This window comes from Nesoenas mayeri (genome assembly GCF_963082525.1).
Source record: "Nesoenas mayeri genome assembly, chromosome: 2".
NCBI lineage: Eukaryota > Metazoa > Chordata > Aves > Columbiformes > Columbidae > Nesoenas > Nesoenas mayeri.
In genome coordinates, this window is record NC_137543.1 from 74,706,810 (window position 1) to 74,727,636 (window position 20,827).

At 36.5% G+C, this 20,827-nt stretch overlaps 1 protein-coding gene across 1 annotated transcript in view; it reads right to left on the reverse strand.

Moving 5' to 3' along the window:
- The window catches only part of ABCA13 (ATP binding cassette subfamily A member 13), a gene marked incomplete at both ends in the record, with an annotated part of 166,975 nt that overhangs the window by 26,889 nt on the left and 119,259 nt on the right, over positions 1 to 20,827 (reverse strand). The window contains 6 exons of the mRNA XM_080364158.1: positions 3,628 to 3,778; positions 13,264 to 13,373; positions 14,664 to 14,856; positions 15,141 to 15,325; positions 16,344 to 16,500; positions 20,592 to 20,707. Coding sequence (XP_080220284.1) covers positions 3,628 to 3,778; positions 13,264 to 13,373; positions 14,664 to 14,856; positions 15,141 to 15,325; positions 16,344 to 16,500; positions 20,592 to 20,707 — 912 coding nt within the window. The remainder of the gene's footprint in view (positions 1 to 3,627; positions 3,779 to 13,263; positions 13,374 to 14,663; positions 14,857 to 15,140; positions 15,326 to 16,343; positions 16,501 to 20,591; positions 20,708 to 20,827) is intronic.

Consider the following 20,827-nt stretch of genomic DNA (forward strand, 5'->3'; position numbering starts at 1 on the left):
TTTGACAGCAATCCCACACAGCTGGAAGGGCCCACAGACAAAAACATTTATTTTCCTCTGAGATAGCTGCATTTCAGTTTTTGATGAAGGTAAACTGGAGAAACTAAATATTATTTGCAAGAGCTCTTTGATGCCTTAATGGCAAGCATATGGCAACAAAGTCTGCTCGTCAATCTCTGCAGACAAAACATTTGAAAGTGAGAAAGGTTTCTGTATCACAAATGTGAAACTAAGGCACAGAAGAAACCTGCCTGTAAAGAACAGTCTAAGTCTACACACCTAGATTATCTATGGTCCAGGATAATAGGAAGATTAATATTTATCTTCTCCCAGTGCACCACAGAAATATAACTCATCTCTAAATAACGCAGAACAGATTTTGACCCACTTCAAGCAGGACCCGTACGTGAATTACCACATCAGTTGAGGAACTGTTCCTCAAATGGTTTTGAGAACTGCCATTGCAGTAGCTGTGTACTGATTGCCCAGAGAATAGCTGGATCTGATACATAAAGTAGATGCTCTTAGGTACACCAATTATTCATAAATACTTCTGCATTTGAAATGGGATTTATAAATGCCAGATATTTCAGAGAGAGCATTTTTCTCATATTATCTACAGAGAAAGTATATGAAGCCAGGTTACCCTTGTGGCTCCTCACCAAATACAGACAGGAGACAGCATTTTCATTAGTGTTCATTTACATGTGCAGATGCAGAGAGACACCCTGCAGGCACAGCATAGAAATCTGTTGGTATCGTACTGCTCATCGCAATCTGGAAAGCTTCCCAGGCACCTGAGAAAATCTCAGTGTCATATGGGACAGTTTAATTATGGAATCTGGGTCTGTAAGCACACCACAGATCTCCCTCCATACTCAAGCTTCCACATAGCTCCTGATCTTGCTCCTCATCCTCCAAAAAACAGCTGCTGCTGGGAAGCCAAATGACCTGAAGGAGTCACAAATCAAGCAGTGATAGCAGGATTCACTTGCACGCACACACACACACACACACACACACACACACACACACACACTCTCCTCCACTACCTGGTGTTGACAGGACCTGGCAGAGTGTAAGATTAAAGCATTAACAGTCCATTGTAATGCATGGATCTGTTCACATTTCTCAAAACTGTTGTCTCCAACTGTCTGCAGTTGAAGTATTACCAATAAGAAGGTGTCCGCTGGTGCCACCTGAACAGCTTTTTCTCACATCTGTGAGTACTAAAATAAAATAATACCTAAGGATTTTGTGACTCCAGGAGTCCGAAAGCACAGCACTAAATGCCCTACTCAGCTCCCACTCAAAGACACCCATTTTGGTAAGTTCAAGGCAGTTATAAAAGTAACTCTTCCAATAAGGATGACACAATTATTTTAACTGTGGGGAAGTCCTTCTTATCTTACATCATAAGCTCATTCCTCCTCCATTTCTCCCTCAGAGGATCACCATCCACCTGGGTTTACATGCTTCAGCCTAATCACAAGTGGGGAGTACGCTTACTCTGTACTCTGGAGTGAGCTTGCTGAGAGTAACACTGTATGTATATGACCCAAAGTATGTGAGTTAAGTGAGTCCCACAAAATTGAATTAAAACTATGTATTTCTATCATTCAAGTGCTTCTGAAATTTCCATCCTTCTTAAGGTGTCTTAAAAACTGCTTCATTTATAGTATGTACTGTACCATTTGGACATGTGCACTACAATAATATATTTTCTTGTGAAAATGGTAAGACAGAAAAGAATAAAAGCCATGTTTAGAGCATTTTAAGAGCACTGCTGCAAAGTTAAACAATCAAACTTTGATTTCTGCTTTAAGTTACACTTAGAAGCAAAAGCATTCAATAACATATGTAAGAGGTAAGGGTATTTAACATCATCTTTTCAAATTACTACAAAGCTCCAGAGGAGATGCCAGAATCTCCTGCCACCTTTGTGTCTATTAAAGTGCCATGATAATAGATGCTAGTTATGATAGGCTTTTAGCCCAACTGTTAGAGAGGAGCTGTCAGTTCGCGGAGAAAACAGGTAATTACAGTTGGGGGATTTAGTGCAATAACAGTTATCCCTTAATATGTTTCCTTTAGATAAAGAGAAACATACTCAATTTTTCAGTAGTTTCCTAGTACTCAGAAGCAAAAACTACCACTGATGAGTTATGAAGTGCAAACAACTAAATAAAAGACTGTATGATGATTTTTAAGCAGTCAGGAAGAAATGTATGGTTAAAACAATTAGTTAGAAGTCCAGTCAGGCAGGATACTGCCCAAAAGAAGGGGCAAAGACTTGTAAGATTTTTTTATTTCCCCCAGTCTCTCACCCAGAAACACCCAAATGATTAGTTTAAGACAGGAAAAAATCAAAATATTGCCTGTCCTGATGCTATTATTGGGGCACGATGGCAGTTATTTCTGAACACTCAATGTCCCATTGCAGGAATCATACCTTTTTATGGAATAATACCTAGCTGCTGGTGGAAAAAACGCTGCAAAGAATCAGAAAGTAGCCCTCTCACATACAGATAAGGAACTGAGTGTAAACCCTTTAGCAATAGATATTTCAGTTACATGAAGTTTTGGTTCTGGAAAAAGGAAAAGGAAGACAACAGGCAGCATTCTGGAGGTTACAAGGACAATCCTAGAGCCATGGCAACTATGTGGGACTAATATATACAGCAGGAATGACAGACACCGATTTCATATCGCACTCTAGTTGTCTTATGTTAAGAGAGATGCAGATAAGCACAAGAGGCTGAGCTGCTCAAATCCAGGCCAAATCAGAAACATCCATCTGCAGAGACAGAAAAAATCCCATATTTTACACTATATCCATTTGGTACTTTATTTCTGGTATTGGCTGACTGGTTGCCTCATTACAGAAAAGGAGCACCGTGCTGCTCAGCACAGCTGCATCTGTATTTGTAAATTCAAAACCTCTTAGTGACATTCCCAGATGTTGTCATTATCTATGCCAGTAAGCTCTCAAAGCATTTTGTGACATAGGTTTGGTCTCTTCTCCTTGGACAACCCCAGGCCTGGTTTGGCAGCTGCAATATCTTAGGGACTGCTCCCAGCAGGCAGTTTGAATGCAGCCCTATCCTGTGGAGTTTAAGACATTTACTGGCAGAATGCTGGCAGTTGTCTTCTCTGCACCCAGATGTTTGCTTTGTTTATATAATCATTCAACAATTTTTAATTCCTTCAGAGTTTAATCCCATCTCTGAAGAAAAGAGTTTTTCAGAGGTGCATGACTCAGAACATGTGGTGTTCCCTCCCAGCTCTCTAAGTGTGATAATGAAGGTGTTGAACCATTCATAAATTTCATTTCCTTTAGTGGCTTTGTGCCTGAGATTTCATTTGTATCAGTGTTATTTTAGTATCCTCAGTGACGTTACTGTGTTTTGAACTGGCATTACAGGCAGGGGAAAAAAATCACAAATGAACAAACAAAAACCCACCACACTGTTTAAATAAAGTACTAGTAATGAAAAAAATTATTACTAAAGCTGTTAAGATGAAATATTAGATATTCTCTCACATGAAAAAAAGAGCAATTGTTTTATAAACTCCACACCCCAACCCAGCTTTAGCTTCACCTGCAAATGTATTCTGCATAATTACCTTACGGATATTCTGTTTTGGAATACCACGGAGCGTGCAGTAATAATAAAGATGCTCCCAACCCGTTAGAAGTTCATCCAGGGCATCTTGCTGTGGACAATAGCCGATGAGAATGCCTTCAGAACTGGCAGACAGTATATCCATTTCCGACCTGTTTGAAGAAAAAGTGAATGTCTTGAATGTTATTTAAAAAAAACACAGCCCTGGGTTTCACCCTTGTGATACAGAGTCTTCAGGACAAACACACCCTCAGCTCCACAGGTAAATGAATTTGAATCTCTTCACTTTGGTCACTTCCTGCAGTGTCACCCACAGGCAATGTGTGTGGTTTGTCCCTTTCCAATTAGCACAGCCACCCATGTGTCACTGTTCTAACACTGTGTGTCAAGCTGAACAGATTAGCGCAGAAGAATTCATTCTTACCAGGTTTACCTCCCTTAGCTTTTTGGTAGACCCTTCTCTAAGGGGACATATTTCAAAACCAGACTGCCCGCATCACATTCAACATTAAAGGTGAAATAGTGGAGAGAAAGGGGAAAATGTTGCTCCATATTCTTTGTGTGTTTGTGCAAATACATATGCATGTGTGCATTCCATAAACGAATGAAATAAAATGCAGAATATTAAAACTTAGTAGTTTAAAGGACAATCTAGGAAAAAAAAATAAAATTATGCTGATTAAAGAGACTTTGGTCACCACTTTGTAGCTGTAAAGCATTACTTGAAATCGCATTCATTGCTAAGAAGTAAGCTTGATTGCAAGGGTGTCTTATTACCTATAATGACACTAAATCTGTCCTGTTTATTCCAATATCTAATTCAACATTCAGTGATTTTGATTTACATATACAGAAAAGACCTGTCAAAATTAAGATACTTAATAACAAAAAACTCTGAGCTTTGAAAGAAAAAGATTTTTACAAGATTCTCAGTAACAGAATTATTTTCTCCTTAGGGGTTTTCTACATTTCTGGTTAAGAAAACTAAATATGTGATTAATCATTTAGACATGAAGTAAATGTATTAAATGCAGTATCTACAATTACAAGCACTAGTGAAAATACAAGTATGCATCTCCTCTTAACAAGATTCAGGAGTCTGGGGAGAAAAAGAAAACACCAATTCTGCATTTTACATAATGAACCACAGTATTGAAATATATTTTAAAGCTGTCAAAAGATAAATTATCATGATTATGACAAACCTTGCTGGGGACTATTTAGAATGGTCCTTTTTTCTTAATAGCAAAGATATAAAATTTTAGTATCTTTGTAGGTTTGGGTTGTGCCAAGGAAGTTAACTGCCTGTAGACAGCTCTCTAGAGAAAGACTCAGTAAAAAAAAAGAAAAGGGGTGATAGGAGAAAGAGAATGTCAGAAGTGTACTTCCTCATTAATTTATATGCACTTACAGATTATTTTAAATGAGGCATATACAGAATTTTTACCAGTTCAGTTTCCAGCTATACCTAAACCAAATTAAATAATTTTTTAAGATTTTATTAATTGATTAATCACGGACTGATTAATGTTGATCATTTCACATAACCTGTCAGAAGCAGTGGATTCCTCATTTAATGAACTCTAACAGAGTGAAGCACTATCCACAATGAAACGTTATCTAGATGCTGCTGAACACAGAAAGATGTGCCTGAGGTGTGTATTACTAGGAAGGTTCAGGCACACTAACAAGGTTTCATTTTGGTGCAGCTGCTGTTTTTGGAGAAACAAGAGACAGGTCTTTTGGCAATATGCCAAGAGAACAAATCACACTTGGGGGTAATTTCAGGGACATTTACTCAGCATGAACCCTGTAACTGGATAGAAACATCTAATCTGGATGGGTCTGTACCACAAAGAACGAAAAATGAGTATGCATGGTTGCAAAAAATAACAGGCATCTAATGTTCTTTAGCTAGAACTATATTAGACAATAGTTACTCAGTTTACATTAGGAAATAAAAACACACCAGTGTTCCCAGTGCTAATTACACAGATATGATTTTAGTGTTGTGCCTCCTGTAAGGCACACAGTCTTAGATGAACAATATCCCACTCAATGACCTTTAGCTTTCATAAAGGAAGAGTACAGTGAAAATAGATCATTTAATATTCTTACTCAGTTTGGTCCTTATCTTGCCACTCCATTAGTGCTGACCTTGAACACTTAAAGAGCTCCCATTAATAACGAGATTCTAATGTATTCACTAAAGAATTCATGGACCTATTTTTTTTCCATCTCTGTATCTGCCAAAGCAGAAAACAATCTGATCAGAAGAAAAAAAAATAGGCCATATGAGGATACTGGTCTTGTATTGATAGTTTTTTGGTATGTATAGTACAATGCCTATTCTTCTGTCAGCAATATCACTGAATAGATTTCCAAATCAAAAAGCTGGATATCATCCTTCAGTTTTGTTTAGTCAGGTCCTAAGCTTATTTTGAATACTGAAAGAATAGATGAAAGAAAAACACAGCATAATTTTTAATTACAGCACATATTTTACAACAGAAAACTGCCCTCATCTCTGGAAATTGATTTTCCTTGAAATTCAGTTTATCTTTCAGATTTCATTTGCATGGGTCTAAATGAAATGAGCACTTCATGTAGTGATAGCACAATACTAGAAATACTTTTCACCAAATCATATATTGCAAATGCTTTTTATTTTAAAAAAATGTGATTACCTTCATTAAACTAATAATAATTATCTTCTTCCTTAACAAATGTCTTCCTATAAGACATTATGAGAATCAAATTGGAAATACATTTTTTTCTATTTTCTGGAAATTTTCTGAAAATATTTTTCAGAAAATATTTTCTATTTTCTGATTAGCATGCAGAAAAACATTGATCTTTTTCTCAAACTAGAGAAAAACAGAGGCTTGTTTTCTGCACTTTTATTATCAGGATGCTAGTATTTCTCATTAGGCCACTCATATAAAAACAGGACAAAAAGGAAGAAAAATATGCTTGCTTTATAAATAGAGAAAGAGCATATAAGTACAGACTCCAACTCCTCACAGCCTTTATGTTCATAGTACAGTAGACACAATGGTTTCCAGTGTAATATCTATAAACTATAGGCAGAAAACCAGACTTCTGTACTAATATAGGACTTTCTGTATCATTATAATCACACTGACTAATTGTTCTCTTTACATTCTGTTAGTAACTTTGGCTACATATCATGATCAAGTTAAGACATGGAACTAACATGGAACATGAGTTTTCTCCTACCTAGTAAAGACTTCATTTTTAGACTATATTGTTATGCTCAGTCAATACTTCCATTAACCATTTAATTTTTATTTTAAAGTGGGACGGCTGCAACAGATAAAACCAACAGAACATGTCCAGAAAGCATATAAAGCATGTTAAACAAATTTTTCAAGTTGCAAATTACATTTCTAGGACACTTTCAGAAATGGTCAACAGAATTTATGGCATTCTCATGAAAAATAGCACAGCCTAGCGCCTGAATAGTGGAAGATGTTGCATTCCATCCCTTTCTAAGTGCTTTGGTCTCCATTTATAGTGACAATTTTCTTTGTTGCAAATCATCCTGAAAAAAAAACAGTATTCAAGGAGGCTTCTGTGAATTTGGAGTGCTCATCTTACAGAGCTTTGTACTGTTGGTGAAAGAGACTTGAGAGACTTGCAGGATCCAGTGGATAATAAACTAAACTCTGAGGGACCAAAAGTTTCAATTTGAAGTTGTTCCTGTAGTGGTCATTTCACGCTGATCTGTTTCTTTTGCGTGTTGAAAGAAACCCCTGAAACTTGATTACAGTCCTGAAGGCCACATTAGGTGACATGGGGCACTCCAGTCAGAAAGCCTTTGCTGGCACTGAAAATATCACAAAACACTGGGATGAGCAAGAATTATCTTGGACAAAACCTGTTGCCTTCTCTCACCTGAACTGGATCTTTTATTTCCAGAAAGCTGGACTGCTTATTGCAGAGACTAGATTTAGTTCTTTTTTGTTACAGTGGTTACCATTAACACAGCTGATCAGTAGCTGTGGGCTGATGTTCAAAGGTGTACCTCAAATTCAGGTTTCCAGAGAAAACCCCTAGTACCCTCGACATCAGCCTTATGGCTGTTTTGGGAAAAATTGTTTCTCTATTGACTCCACTGTGCACTTGGTTTCACTTTTGTATGCTTTTCCTGCAGTTTTTGAAGGCAGTTAAAATAAAGGTAGTGATAAATATGGTACTTACAATGGTTTTGGGAGAGAGACAATTTCGTTAATTAGTCAAAATGAAATATAAATTTACAAATTGCAAAAGTAGTTAGATATTCCATTGTTCTTGTAACTAATGCTCAATTATTATCATAAAAAATCAAGGTTGAAATACAATTAATGTAACTATAGCTTAGTTATAATTAAACTAATTATACGGCTATACAATGTAACAGCAGGTATCTCAGTCATTATATTGATGTAAATTTATTCTGCCTTTTAAGTAAAGCTATTTGAATTACATTTTTAATTATTTATCAAATTGAATATCATAACTATCAAAAGAGTCCAAGTTCTAGCTTTAAAGAAATATTTTACTTCCCCCTCTTTAGAGAGCAGTTCTTTGGTCCCATGACCATAATCCAACAGCTGAGATGACTGATACTTATTATAATTCGAATAGGAGGGGGAATTGCTGTCATGGAGGATCTCTCTGTGCAGAAGGAAGATGGAAATTCATGGAAGATGAATCAATTTACACAAGGAAGACTGCCAAATGCTTCAGGCCTCAGTGGGGCAACTTAAGAACATGACAACACACAGCTTATCTATTTCTTCCTCTATGGACCCCACTACAAGTGAGACTTTAAGTATGAACTCTATTCAGCAAACTACAATGGCAAAGACCACAAAATACAGTGCATAAAAAAGGCAAATAAACTACTAGTAACATTACAATTTTACATTGATGTGACACTTTAAAGGATTTTGACACTTTCCCTTCCAAGCTGTATTTAGCCCTCCTCAGTTGAAGGAGACATTGCACAATATCTGCTGATACATCAGCCCAGCAGAGATTCAAACACTATAAGAACTCACTTCGTTCTCCTTTGTTTTGCCATTTTGTTAAGTGTCAGCTTTTCTTAGTACATACTTACTACAGGCCTTATTTCTTCAAGTTATTTGACAGAAAAGGTAACTACAAAAATGTTTACAGTTTTATACACTAGCTTTCATTTGGCCAGCTCACACATAGTGGCAATCTAGTTATGGCAGTAGGGTTAAGCATAAGCTAATTTGAATCCATTTGTACTCTTAAAGAGGAACAGCTGTGCCACAGAGAACGGAAAAAAATCTTCTGAATGTCAAGCAGACAATGCAGTTAACCATTATATATATTTAAGCTTGACAAATCCTTTGTATGGATGTTGTTCAAATGGCAGTCAGTCTCCTAATGTCTTATAGCCCCATACCTTATAAGCAGAGGTAAGCAAATTTTATTTAAACACTCTGCTTTCTAGTAATTTTCCATTTTGTTTTCAATGTTTTTACTCTTTATGAGAGGGACTCCTGGTACTTTAGTATCAGTATTTTATTTTCGCATCTTCCAAAGTAACTATTTCAATGCTACCTCTTCCTTTGGCACTCTTTAATATCCTTAATATGGAGATACACACTCTCTATATGATAATTATTTTTATGTCTCATTTGGACAGATATGTCATCGATAATGGCAATGTTAATCAGATACATGAAAAAATAAAAATGGCAAACTCCCCTGTGATTGGCATTTTGTTATTATCTTTAGAAGACTGGCTGTGGTTGGTGACAAATTCCTATTATTTCTCTTACTGGACTATCTTTATCAAATCACAGTTACCACCAGAATGTAATTGCAAAGGCTAGAGGTTGCTTAAAAACATTTTCTGCTGAAGGATATGAAAACAAAAAAGTCATGGTTTTGGTGGACTGCTCAGCTTGTATACTATAAATGTGCATTTGCCATGTTATATGGTAAGATTCAAAGTTTAGGCACATGGTGCATTTAAAGTATCTGTTTAATTTATAGTGTATCAAAAAAAGAAAAGCTTAATAAAAATGGACCAGAAGACTTCCCTTCCCCAAAATAATGCCCCCATCAAGAAGAATGCCAGGAAACCCTGATTTGCAGAAAAGATGAAGTTAGCTCTAGTATTAGTAAACATTTCTGCTTAATAACACCCCGCCTTACAAATCTCAGTAATATTGAAATCTGTAACATAACATCTAGCTTTTATGCATTTTACTAAGCTTTTGTTATCAAAACAGACATGGTTTTCTCTCAGATTCTTAGAAATAAGCTCCTTTTTTTGTGTTATTAAACATTCAACAAACAAACAACCTAGGGGCCAACAAATCTTCTAGAAGTACTTAAAGATATTGTGGATCTGCTTTTCTGCCCTGTTAAAAAGGTAGTTGTCACTCATAAGTACATTTTTCTTATTTTCTTTAAGAATCTCGCAGATGTTCCCTGAATATAACTTGATTATCAATGTGTGAGGCTCCTTCTATATAGTTATTCTAGGAAACAAGAACTGTTGTGAATTAAGGATTTTCTGCACAGAGTTACATCAGTTAGGTTCTCCAATATTTATAACAATAATTTGCATACTCATTTCACTATTTGATCATGAAGAATACATCATAAGGGATCCATCAGATCATAGTATTCTGTCCTTTCATGGCCACAGAGGACAAAAGTTGTGTTTTTTTCACTCAAACTCAACAGAGATGGGACCTACATCTAAGCTAACGCCCTAATTATTCAGAGGGAATCTCTATCAGAGGTAGAATCTCTATGGAAGCTGCTTCATGACATAGATTTTAAACAAAGAAATCTAGACCTGCTGACCAAATGGTCTGCAGCTGTGACCAGCAACTGCTTTCTTCAGCTGACTTTCCTCTCTTCTTCTGTGCAAGGCTTTTGAGCATGCTACAGGAGTAAGAAAAGGAGAAGACTTCTTACCAAGATATACTCCTTCTTCCTTTTATCTCAGATGTAAATACAAATCAATCTACCTAAAAGTCTTTGGGATGAGTAATTTTAGCCATTCTTCAACAATCTTCTCCAGACCTCTTGTGGTTATTACCTTTTACCTATGGAAGAGTCACCAAATTTGTCTGTGGCAGAACACTTTCCCCTCCCACCCTCTGCACTGAGAACTGATGTGGGTGTGACAGCTGCATGTGTGCACAGGCCCCCCTTCCTTCAATGATACAGCTAATGGCTCTTATTGTGAGACCCAGGCCAGACTTGTTAGGAGAGAGAAGGGGGCACACATAGCCACAGTAGGGGGGTGCAAAGAAGCCACAAAGCTTCTAGACTGCCCACAGCCAGATCTGACAAGACTATAAAACTGGGGATCCCACCGAGGCTGCTCTTTGTGTGGTCCTCCTGGATCTGCGGGCCAAATGCTGCCGCCGAGAGCCCTCCCGGGACTGGGATGCCATTTAAGGTTACCTCCCAAAAAATGGGACTGCTTATCTCTGCATGTGGGTGAGCGATAACTAGATATTTCCTCTCCAGATGAGCGAGTGTATTAAATAATTCCTCGCCGCTTGGGCAGGTGTTTTCCTCACTAGACCAGTGAGTGTATATTTCCTGGGGTCAGGGACAGCTCTGGTGTTGTTTTTGGTGAGCCACATATATGCACACTGTGGTTCTCCATTATTTTTATTTTGCTGTACCCCAAATAATCTCCTCAAGTTGATATTAGAGTCTGTATTTTATATTACCAGAGTGCTAATTGTATAAACCCTGTTTCTAATTGGTTGTTTTCCTGGACTTTACTAGACAGAATAAAAGCCTGTTTTGGATCTGGTTGTTCACTTAAAACTAATTTTGAGGTCCCTCCATGACATTGTCCCCTAGTGATTTTCAGTAGAACAGCAACACAGTGCACCAAGATCTGCTTAACAGCAGTTGTCAAAATACGATGCAAGGAACAAAGTGAGGAATGACACAAATCTCTTCTCCCAGACTTGAATCTGTTTGTTTCCTTAAGTTTAGCTTCTGTGCAACCTGCAGCTCTTGCTTGAGGTTTCCTTCTCAAGTTAGTGATAAGTTTTGAAAACTTGGGAATATGGGTTTTAAACTCACTTCAGCCACATAAAAATCCATAACCTGGACTGAGACCACCATTACACAGGGTCATAATTAATGTTGTGAAGGATATTTTAGACACTTCTAAGGCATATGAAGGGACTGAGAACAGCCCTGCAGAAAATTACTTGGAGGTACCGTGGATGTAAAACTGGTAATGTGTGCTTGCAGCCCAGAAAGCCAATTGTATCTTAGGCTGCATCAAAAGGAGCATGGCCAGTAGGTCGAGGGAGGTGATTCTGCCTGTCTGCTCTGCTCTGGTGAGACCCCATCTGGAGTCCTGTATCCAGCTCTGGAGCCCTCATCACAAGAAAGACATGGACCTGTTGGAGAGGGGTCAGAAGAGGCCACCAAGATGATCAAAGAACAGGAACACCTCTGAGAGAAGGTTGAGAGAATTGGGTTTGTTCAGCCCGGAGAAGTGAAGGCTCTGGGGAGATCTTATTGCAACCTTTCAGTACTTAAAAGGGGCCTATAAGAATGATGGGACAGACTTTTTAGCAGGGCCCATTACAATAGGACATGGGGTAACAGTTTTAACCTGAAAGAGGGGAGATTCAGGCTACACATGAGAAAGAAATTTTTTACAATGAGGGTGGTGAAACACTGGCCCAGGTTGCCCAGAGAGGTGGTAGATGCCCCATCCCTGGGGACATTCCAGGCCAGGCTGGACTGGGCTCTGAGCAACCTGATCTAGTTGAAGATGTTCCAGCTCATTGCAGGGGATTGGACTAGGTGACCTTTGAAGGTCCCTTCCAACTCAAGCTGTTCTATGATTCTGTGAAATGTAACTTGTGATTTTGGAAACTCCAAATTGCCTCCTTTAAAAATTTTCTGAATTAAATACTCCAGTTGTCCTCCAAAACACCTATTTTGAAATACACATCATTTAGGAAAAGAGAAGTTTCAAAATTTTAAAAATTTATATATACACATATACCTTTTACTTTGGCCTGACTAAAAAATAACTTTACTTCCCTTCCAGTTTTGCTGGGAAACTGGTAAATGTCAGTTATATCTAACCCAAAAAGTCCATTATTCACTTATCACTCCATCAAAGTTAGCCTCAATATCACCAACACTACCTACCATCCTAATTACAGAGAATATTGATCAAGTAATCAACTAATGACTCTGAAGGATGCAAATGTCAGAAAACATTTTAAAATTGTCCAGTCGAAGCATTGTTCATCAGCCTAAGCCTGGAAGACTTTCAGTGCAGCACTTAGTATAGGGGATTTGGACATACCATGTGCTAAGATTTTTAAAAGGCTTTATGTTAAGACTTCCTAGACCCCACTCTTTTGCTACCAGGCAAGTTTATTCTCAATTAACAGAGCTGTCTGATGGAATTAAATAATGCTAAAATGCTTTCCTGCAGAGACTTAACAGCAATAAAGCAATATACATTTAAAAGGGAACAAAACACAGGTCCCTACAATACAGTATAAAGATGAAAGACCTACTGAGTCTTTGATCATTGGCATTATCAATTAGCACTATTCTGATCAAACCTTGTGCTATTTACCCTGTAGGAGTCCTGATAACAGCACGTCCTGCGGATGGGATGATATCTCCAGTCAGCATCTTAAACGTTGTGCTTTTCCCAGCTCCATTTGTTCCCAGGAGTCCAAAACACTAAGAGAGATTTAAAAAAAAAAAAAAAAGAAAAGAAAAAAAAAAAGAGCAAAAGCAATCTGCTACGCTCAAAGTAATAAGCAAGATTATTTTTTCAACAGTTTCTCTCCTTTTCATATTTCTTATCATCTGACTGTAAGCTACTGTATATGAATATACTGTATGTGCAAATTCCCTTTCCCATGGAAAAGAAGTTTTACTTTTATTACCTCCTAGTTCCTAAAAGTGACTTATTTAGGATTCTAGCCCTCCAGTTAAAATGCTGTCCAGTAACTAGATGCATTATTTATCCATATTATTATTAAATGCTAGATTTGAATCTGAAGACCTCAAGTCCTGTTTGAGAGCCCTGATTACCAGTCTGTAGAGTCAATATTTCTCAGTTTCTCATGAGCTGCTTCGCCCTGTACAAGTACATGAACACCAAACAGGCCCCTATCTGCAGTGAATATATTCTTAAGCAAGACCAGGATTCAGATTAAGTATATACATAGCACTTCATAACTTTTAAACTACTTGTTTCATGAACTTTCTGATCGATAAATAGGCTTTAATCAAGAATAATATCCTCCTGGTTACCCCAGTTACCCAACAACTCATGTATAACTTGCAGGACATCAGTGGAACTTCACTGCCATGCACTAGTTTCTAACATCTTCCAGTTTGCTGTTAGCAACCAAGAAAAGTCTTTTCCTTTTTGGTATATTTGAAATTAATATCTGCAACTCCCAAAAGCATAAAAATCACCAAAAAAATAACAAAAAAACAAACAAAAAAAAAAAGAGTAATTGAGAAATCTTTTGGATTATCATATTCAGTGCTAAATTTAAGTTTATTAAAATAGCCTGTTAGTACATTACATACTATACTAAAATATATTGTGATGTTTTCAGTATGAGAATTACAAGTTTGCCTTGGTGACAAATTCAGGATTCAGCTCACAGTTTGCAGCTGAGTTGGGTATTCTTTGCTTTCTTTTTGGATACTGACCTGCTATGTTACCTACTTGTTTTTTGTGCTAGCCTATAAAACAGTAAATTGACAAAGATAAGCAAGAAGAAAAAAATCACTCCGATGAACTTGTAATCCAAAAAATAAATGAACAGTTGCTTCTTAAGCAACATCAGAGCTTCTGCTTTATCCTGTTATTGATATTCAGACATTACTACAACCAAAATTGTTCTGCTGCTATCCACAGATCTCTGGTTATAGACATCCTGAGTATGTCTCAACAGTTTATTAGAATTAAGTGTTATTTTCTGAAAGGAAAAAACAATAAGACATCTTTACCTCTCCCCTTGGTATTCCCAAGCTTACACTTTCCACAGCGATATTCTTCTTACTGAAACCTCCATAACACTTCTTGAGGTTGTACAGAAGAAGGATATCATTACCAGTTCTTCCACGAAAGAGTCGTTGTCTCTCCATTTCTACATCAACATCTTCTGAAGAGCTGATCATGCTGTTAACTGAACATTGACCCCTAAAATGGAAGATGGTAATAAATGACATGTGGCAAATTGGACACTACTGTATTCTGGATAACTCTGTTTTATTTCCCTGGTTGCAGTGCCTTAAAGATTCATGATCAAATCTCAGAAGAATCCAATTGAAAGAGCAACTACTTGTATTCTTTCTGCAGTTTCCACTAATTCAGGTACCCCATGTTAGCAGAAGTATTTATCTTCAGGTGTTCAAAGTCTACGATTTTCTTTCTTTAAAAATTTCTTCATTGTCCACTATGGTAGAATACAAATGGCAACACACCTTGGTTTCTGGAGGAGATCCCAATGAAGAAAAAGCCGTAAAAGAAGAAGTAGTGTTCCCTGCAGGGCCATTTCCACAAAAATCCAGCCCAGGAAGTTCATCTCAAAGGGGCTCACATATGAATCTATTCCAAAGCTGCTGGTCAGGTCAAACTTGATCTGATTGTATGAAAGCTCTATTAAACCCTGGCCTAAGCAGAATTGTGGGAATACAATGAATGCCCATTTGAGGATACTGTAGATGTTCTGAAAAGCCTGTATTAAGATTCAGCAAGGGGGAAGGGATAAGAAAAGAAAAAAAAAAAAAAAAAAGGAAGAAAATTACTTTTCTCCAACAGCATATCGAGCACACTTACAAATCTGGACACAGCATTCAAATCTCACTCTAGGTTAACTGTTTTCAGAAAAGCTTATTGTGAGCTGTTTTGGGGCAGGGTTCATCTCTTATTACATTTTAGACTGCCTAGGACCATAGGACTCTAATTTCATTTGAGGTTCACAGACAGTAACAAAACACATGTGGCCACGATCATTCTATTTTCTTTAATATTTTGATATTAGAATGCTATTAATTCTAAATTACTAACTTAAACCCAAGTCAACATCAAATCTGCCTCCAAACTTAGGTGACATGTAATCCAGATTTGACTTCAAATATCAAGTTTTTGACCTGCTACAGGCATAGATATTCATACACATTCTGGATCTCCTCTCTATCATGTTGCTTAATTGCCATTATGACTAATCAGAATTACATACATCAAGTGAAAATGTGTATTATTATTCATATAATGCATTACATATCCTAGGAATATGAGGCTTATGGCTTATGTCAATATTATTCAAACACATTTTACAATGCATATAATCTATTCAATAGACCAGAACAGCTCCCATTATGTGCCAATTACAACTTAATGGTCTGGAAAATGTCATGTTTTCAATTAACACTGTTTTTCCATTATTACAGTGCATTTTTTTTTCCTTATGATTCAAAACAAGTTAAAATTCAAGATGGTGACAAGCAATAGGGTATACACTAGGACAGAAAAACAATGAATGTTTAAAACCCAAGTTTTTCTGCTGGAAAAAATCTTGTCACTGTGTATGTATAAACATACTTATATACATGCATAAACATATACACACATGCACATGTGAGCATTCACCTCACTTATGAGTAACATAAAGGTTTTATACTGACCTGCACTTTGGAAATTATAGCTAACAAACGAGGTAAGAGAGTCACCAGCATGGTACACAGGCCAAACACAAAATTTAAGGAGATGTAGCAAATAAAAGCTACATCTGAACTTGAAAAGAATCTGGATACAAGATACATCCACGGTAAAGTTGCATACCTGAAAGTTTAAAGAAAAAAAAAAATCAAAAATAAGTTGTGTTTTTGCATCACCAACAAAAAAGAAAAAAAAAAATGGCAGTTATCATACTATTAAAAAAAAAAAAGTTACTCCTTATTTTGACCAGCTGATGCAAAAGGATAGATTTGGCATGTTTTCTTTATCAAGTTACCTTGTGATTACTTAGATGAAATTATAGCTACTGCTATGAGATGGGCAGATACAATCCATTTTTGTATAAATTAAATGCATATATTTACTTACATTGCTCCAGAAAGCTTGCAACCCCAATTTCTAAATAATTGCAAAGCCATGCATCTTGACAAGGTTCTTACACAGGAATAGAATTAAAACCAAATATTTGAAGCTTAAATCATGAATGCTGAGCAAACAGCTTTTCTTAGAGGCTTTCATAGAAAGAAAAAAAAAAAAAGAACAAAAAATGCAGGACAGAGAGAGCAAGGAGAGTAAAAAAATAAAGACAAACAGAAAGAAATAATTTTAAAAAGAAAAATATAAAACCCAAACAACCGAGACAAACAAACCAAACAAAAACACAGAAAAACAAACAAACAAACATAAACACACAGTAATCCTTGAGCTGGAAACATTATTTGTGCCAGCAATATCTGAGAACTGAAATTTGTCAGAGATCATTTTAACATTGTTCTTTTACCTAGAATAGGTTATCAGCAGACTAATAACCATAAAAAAAAAAAAAAAAAAGACTGCACAGTTACTTCCTATCACAATGATGATATGAGAGTATGTCCATGGCTACATCATTTTCAGTGCAAATCCTTAAAGGATGAGGGAAGGCACCTTCCTTTCTGGCAGGTCAATTGGCATCGATTCCAAAGTCATACACTTTATAAAAAGAGTAAGATATGTGTACCCAGACTAAAGAAGTGCCCAGGCAATATGATGAGCAGGAATGTCATGTAAAGGAAATTTATTTTCCATTCAACCTATCACAAGAGATATATATAATATCAAACAAGCAGTATATAGACTGCAGGAGCATAGGTATCAGTATACACCATTGCATGATGACAGAATATATGACATATACATACTTGTCTATATAAATCCTTCTTATATAGTATTAATATATGTATATATAACAGTGAGCTCAATGCAAGGGCAACTAGACAAAAATCTGTGTTTACTTCTTCATTGCATTAAACAGTAGTTTAGATTAATAACCATGAAAGTCTCTTTTAAATTCAGTAGTGTGTACTTTGCAGATGAACTTTTTTCATCTAAGAATGCCAAAATCCTTTACCTTAAGAAACAAACTTTCAAATCCTGCTATGAAGTAACAGTGATATTATCCTCAGTTTACAGGAAGATAAACATTAAATGGTGTAATATTTGGGTCTCAAATGAAGACTGTGAGTATTCAGGATCACACTACATTTTCAGCATCCTATTGGCAGTGTTAACCACGCAATCTTTTCTTCCCTACATGCATGTATGTAAATCACTCTTCCAATTTTTGTTCTTAATTACAATACCATAAATCCAAGATAAGTCCACTCTTGGAAACAGCTCAGGAAAGAGACATGATTTAGAGTGTGGTTACTCAGATGTAAACAAAAGCAAAATTTGATTTGCTTGCTTATAGTTACTAGGAAATGAGCAAAACTTTCAGAATACTACATTTATATGATGTTCAAATGCAGCCTTCAGTGGAGTTGCCAGTCATAGCCACGTTTCTATCCTAATACTTTCTTTTCCTTCAGCTCCAGCTGGAATTTTTTATTTTCTAAGTACCAAAGATAGAGAATTTTGGACAAAAGTGTTTAAGTAACTGAACTATAAAACACTTCTGGAAAAAAAATGCAGTTTAGGTAAGAGACCATTATATTAATATTTTTAAAGGAAATCAGCTTTAAAGTAGCACACTAGGAACTTGTAGATTACTCTTTAAAGCACATCCCCTTCTGGCAGACAGCTGAACCTTTTCATATAACTGGGCTATTTTTATCTTTATTCTAGATCAGAAATGCTGCACAGGAGTACCCTGAAGAGAAAAATAATATTTAAAATGGAAAAAAAATGCATTATGGAATGCAGAAAAATGAGAATTACATGCAAAATACCGGGGAAGGATAAAATGACCACAGCAGGCTTCATCACATTTACTCTGTAATTAAGATGAGTAAAGGGCAGAATAGGAAGAGCGGCCACTCTGAAAATTATCAGAATGTCCTTGAGACATGTCAAACTTACTGACTAACATTTATTGCATCTTTAATACATGCTAATACACATTAAATACACAGACCTTCTTGTTAAAAGTCACTAATATCTGATATGTCAGTCAAAGCCAAACAGTACAGGAGGGATTATGCTGAGATAATCAAGCTGCATCTGCAGTCAACAAAAAACTTCTTAGAAGATGGTCCAGATTATCAGTCAATACTCATTTCTTCTGAAACACCCAGACTTTAACTCAACATTTGGGTTAAAACAATGCCAGCATAAGTCTTAGCACCTGGGATTTAGTATTAATAGTACACTGTGGGCAGGATCAAAGCCTATAGCACAGCACAGAAAACATGTCATGACTTCAGCAGACATACATGTATGTACCGTATGGCTCCTTTGCTGCTTAAGATCTATTAGATGCCTATTCTTATGCTAGGGTCACAGCAACTGCATTACAAGAAGGATTAAACAGTTGTAAAGGTAATAAAAAAAATAAAAACAAACAAACAAAAAACAACAAGAACAGAAAACACAGGGATGAGGTCTAGTAGTGTAAAGTCTTTGGACTAAGACTGATAAGAATTTCTGCCTTTAACGTGAAGGAATGAATCAGCATCAATCAGCAGTAGTGCAGAAGGAAGGAGGAGGAAGACAATAGTGATATAGAGTGGAGAAAAGTATGAAAGCTGGATGTTTCATCTGAGTTATGTAGCAGATGAGAGGACTTGGCTTGTTTGGGCTTGCAAAAGATGTTTGATAGGGAGAATTAGGAAGTATTACTCAAAAAAAACTTAGCTTGGAATTTCAAAGAATACCTCCAGCTATGGAGATACTGAAATAGTTTTCCAAAAAAAAGGAGTTGCTGAAGGCATTAGATCTTGAAAATAGTTTCAAGATAAAATACGATAAGTTTTTAGTGGTTTTTTTAAGTGTTTATCTGAGACCCTTTTTGGAATGGAATATGTCCTGGTCTTGCAGAAGGTACCTTCTACTGTCCCACATGTGATTCTCTCCTGGAGCAGTTATATTTCATTATCTAAACATGTTTTGTAAGAGATGTGTTCCTCCCTACAACAGCAGCAACAATTAGTTGCTTGAGATAAGGAAGAAACTTCTCAGAATGCTCATCCTGCAACAAGTCATCTTCAGCACTTCTCACATCACCTGGAACTGCACATGGGAAGAGTTAAAGGAACAAAATAGACAGACGATGCATTTGATTGAGCCCAGGGCTCAACAGTCCTCTTTCTATAGAGTAATCAATCCTCTGTTTAACCAGTTATTTTAACTTTTTATAACTGTTATTTTTCACGTGAAACTAATCAAGAAGGTGGACTTTCCTCTCTCACAGTACTATTTGGAGACAAACCTCCAACCAGCCCAGTACTCTACAATGGACAGAGTTCTCATGGGAAATATAAATTTCTGGAGCTACATAAAATTACAGAATTACAGAAAAATGGTAGAACTGTAATAAAAGACAACCACTTCTTACCTTCTTGAAGATATTCTGCACAGCTAAGCACTGAAATTCCCATCTGACTATGCTATTATTCCCACATTTTCTGGAAGATACCATGCAATCAATTTCTAATAGCAAAAGATTTTATACAGGTTGATTATTTTTTGAGACATATTTCCAGTTCTTTTTTTTTTTTTTTTTTTTTTTCTTTAATGTCTGAGCAAATCTACCTCCACCTTCTGTGTGGAATTTTCAATCTCATGTTTCATCCTGTTTCCTCACTATCTTTGGCTGAATCATAATCATTTTCAAAGAGAGAAAATCATGCACCAAGCAGCAGGTGCAAACCAAATCTAAAGATTTCTCTTTGTTTCTTACAAGCTACAATTCCATAGTAGCATTTCCAATCACATACCCAAAAAGGATCAGCAGGAGGCCAATGGCTGCCAGGTTCTTTCGGAAAGTGAAGGCTGATAGCTGGAAGGCACTAATAACACCAACACACAGGGTGACTGGAACCAAGTAAAAGAGCTAGAAACAGAAGAAAAAAGGCATTTACCAGGTGAGCATCTCTTACTGATCTTACTTAATTAGCATAGAAGGGCTCTACAAAGTAACTTTTCCGTATTTGCAATATAATTACACTATAAA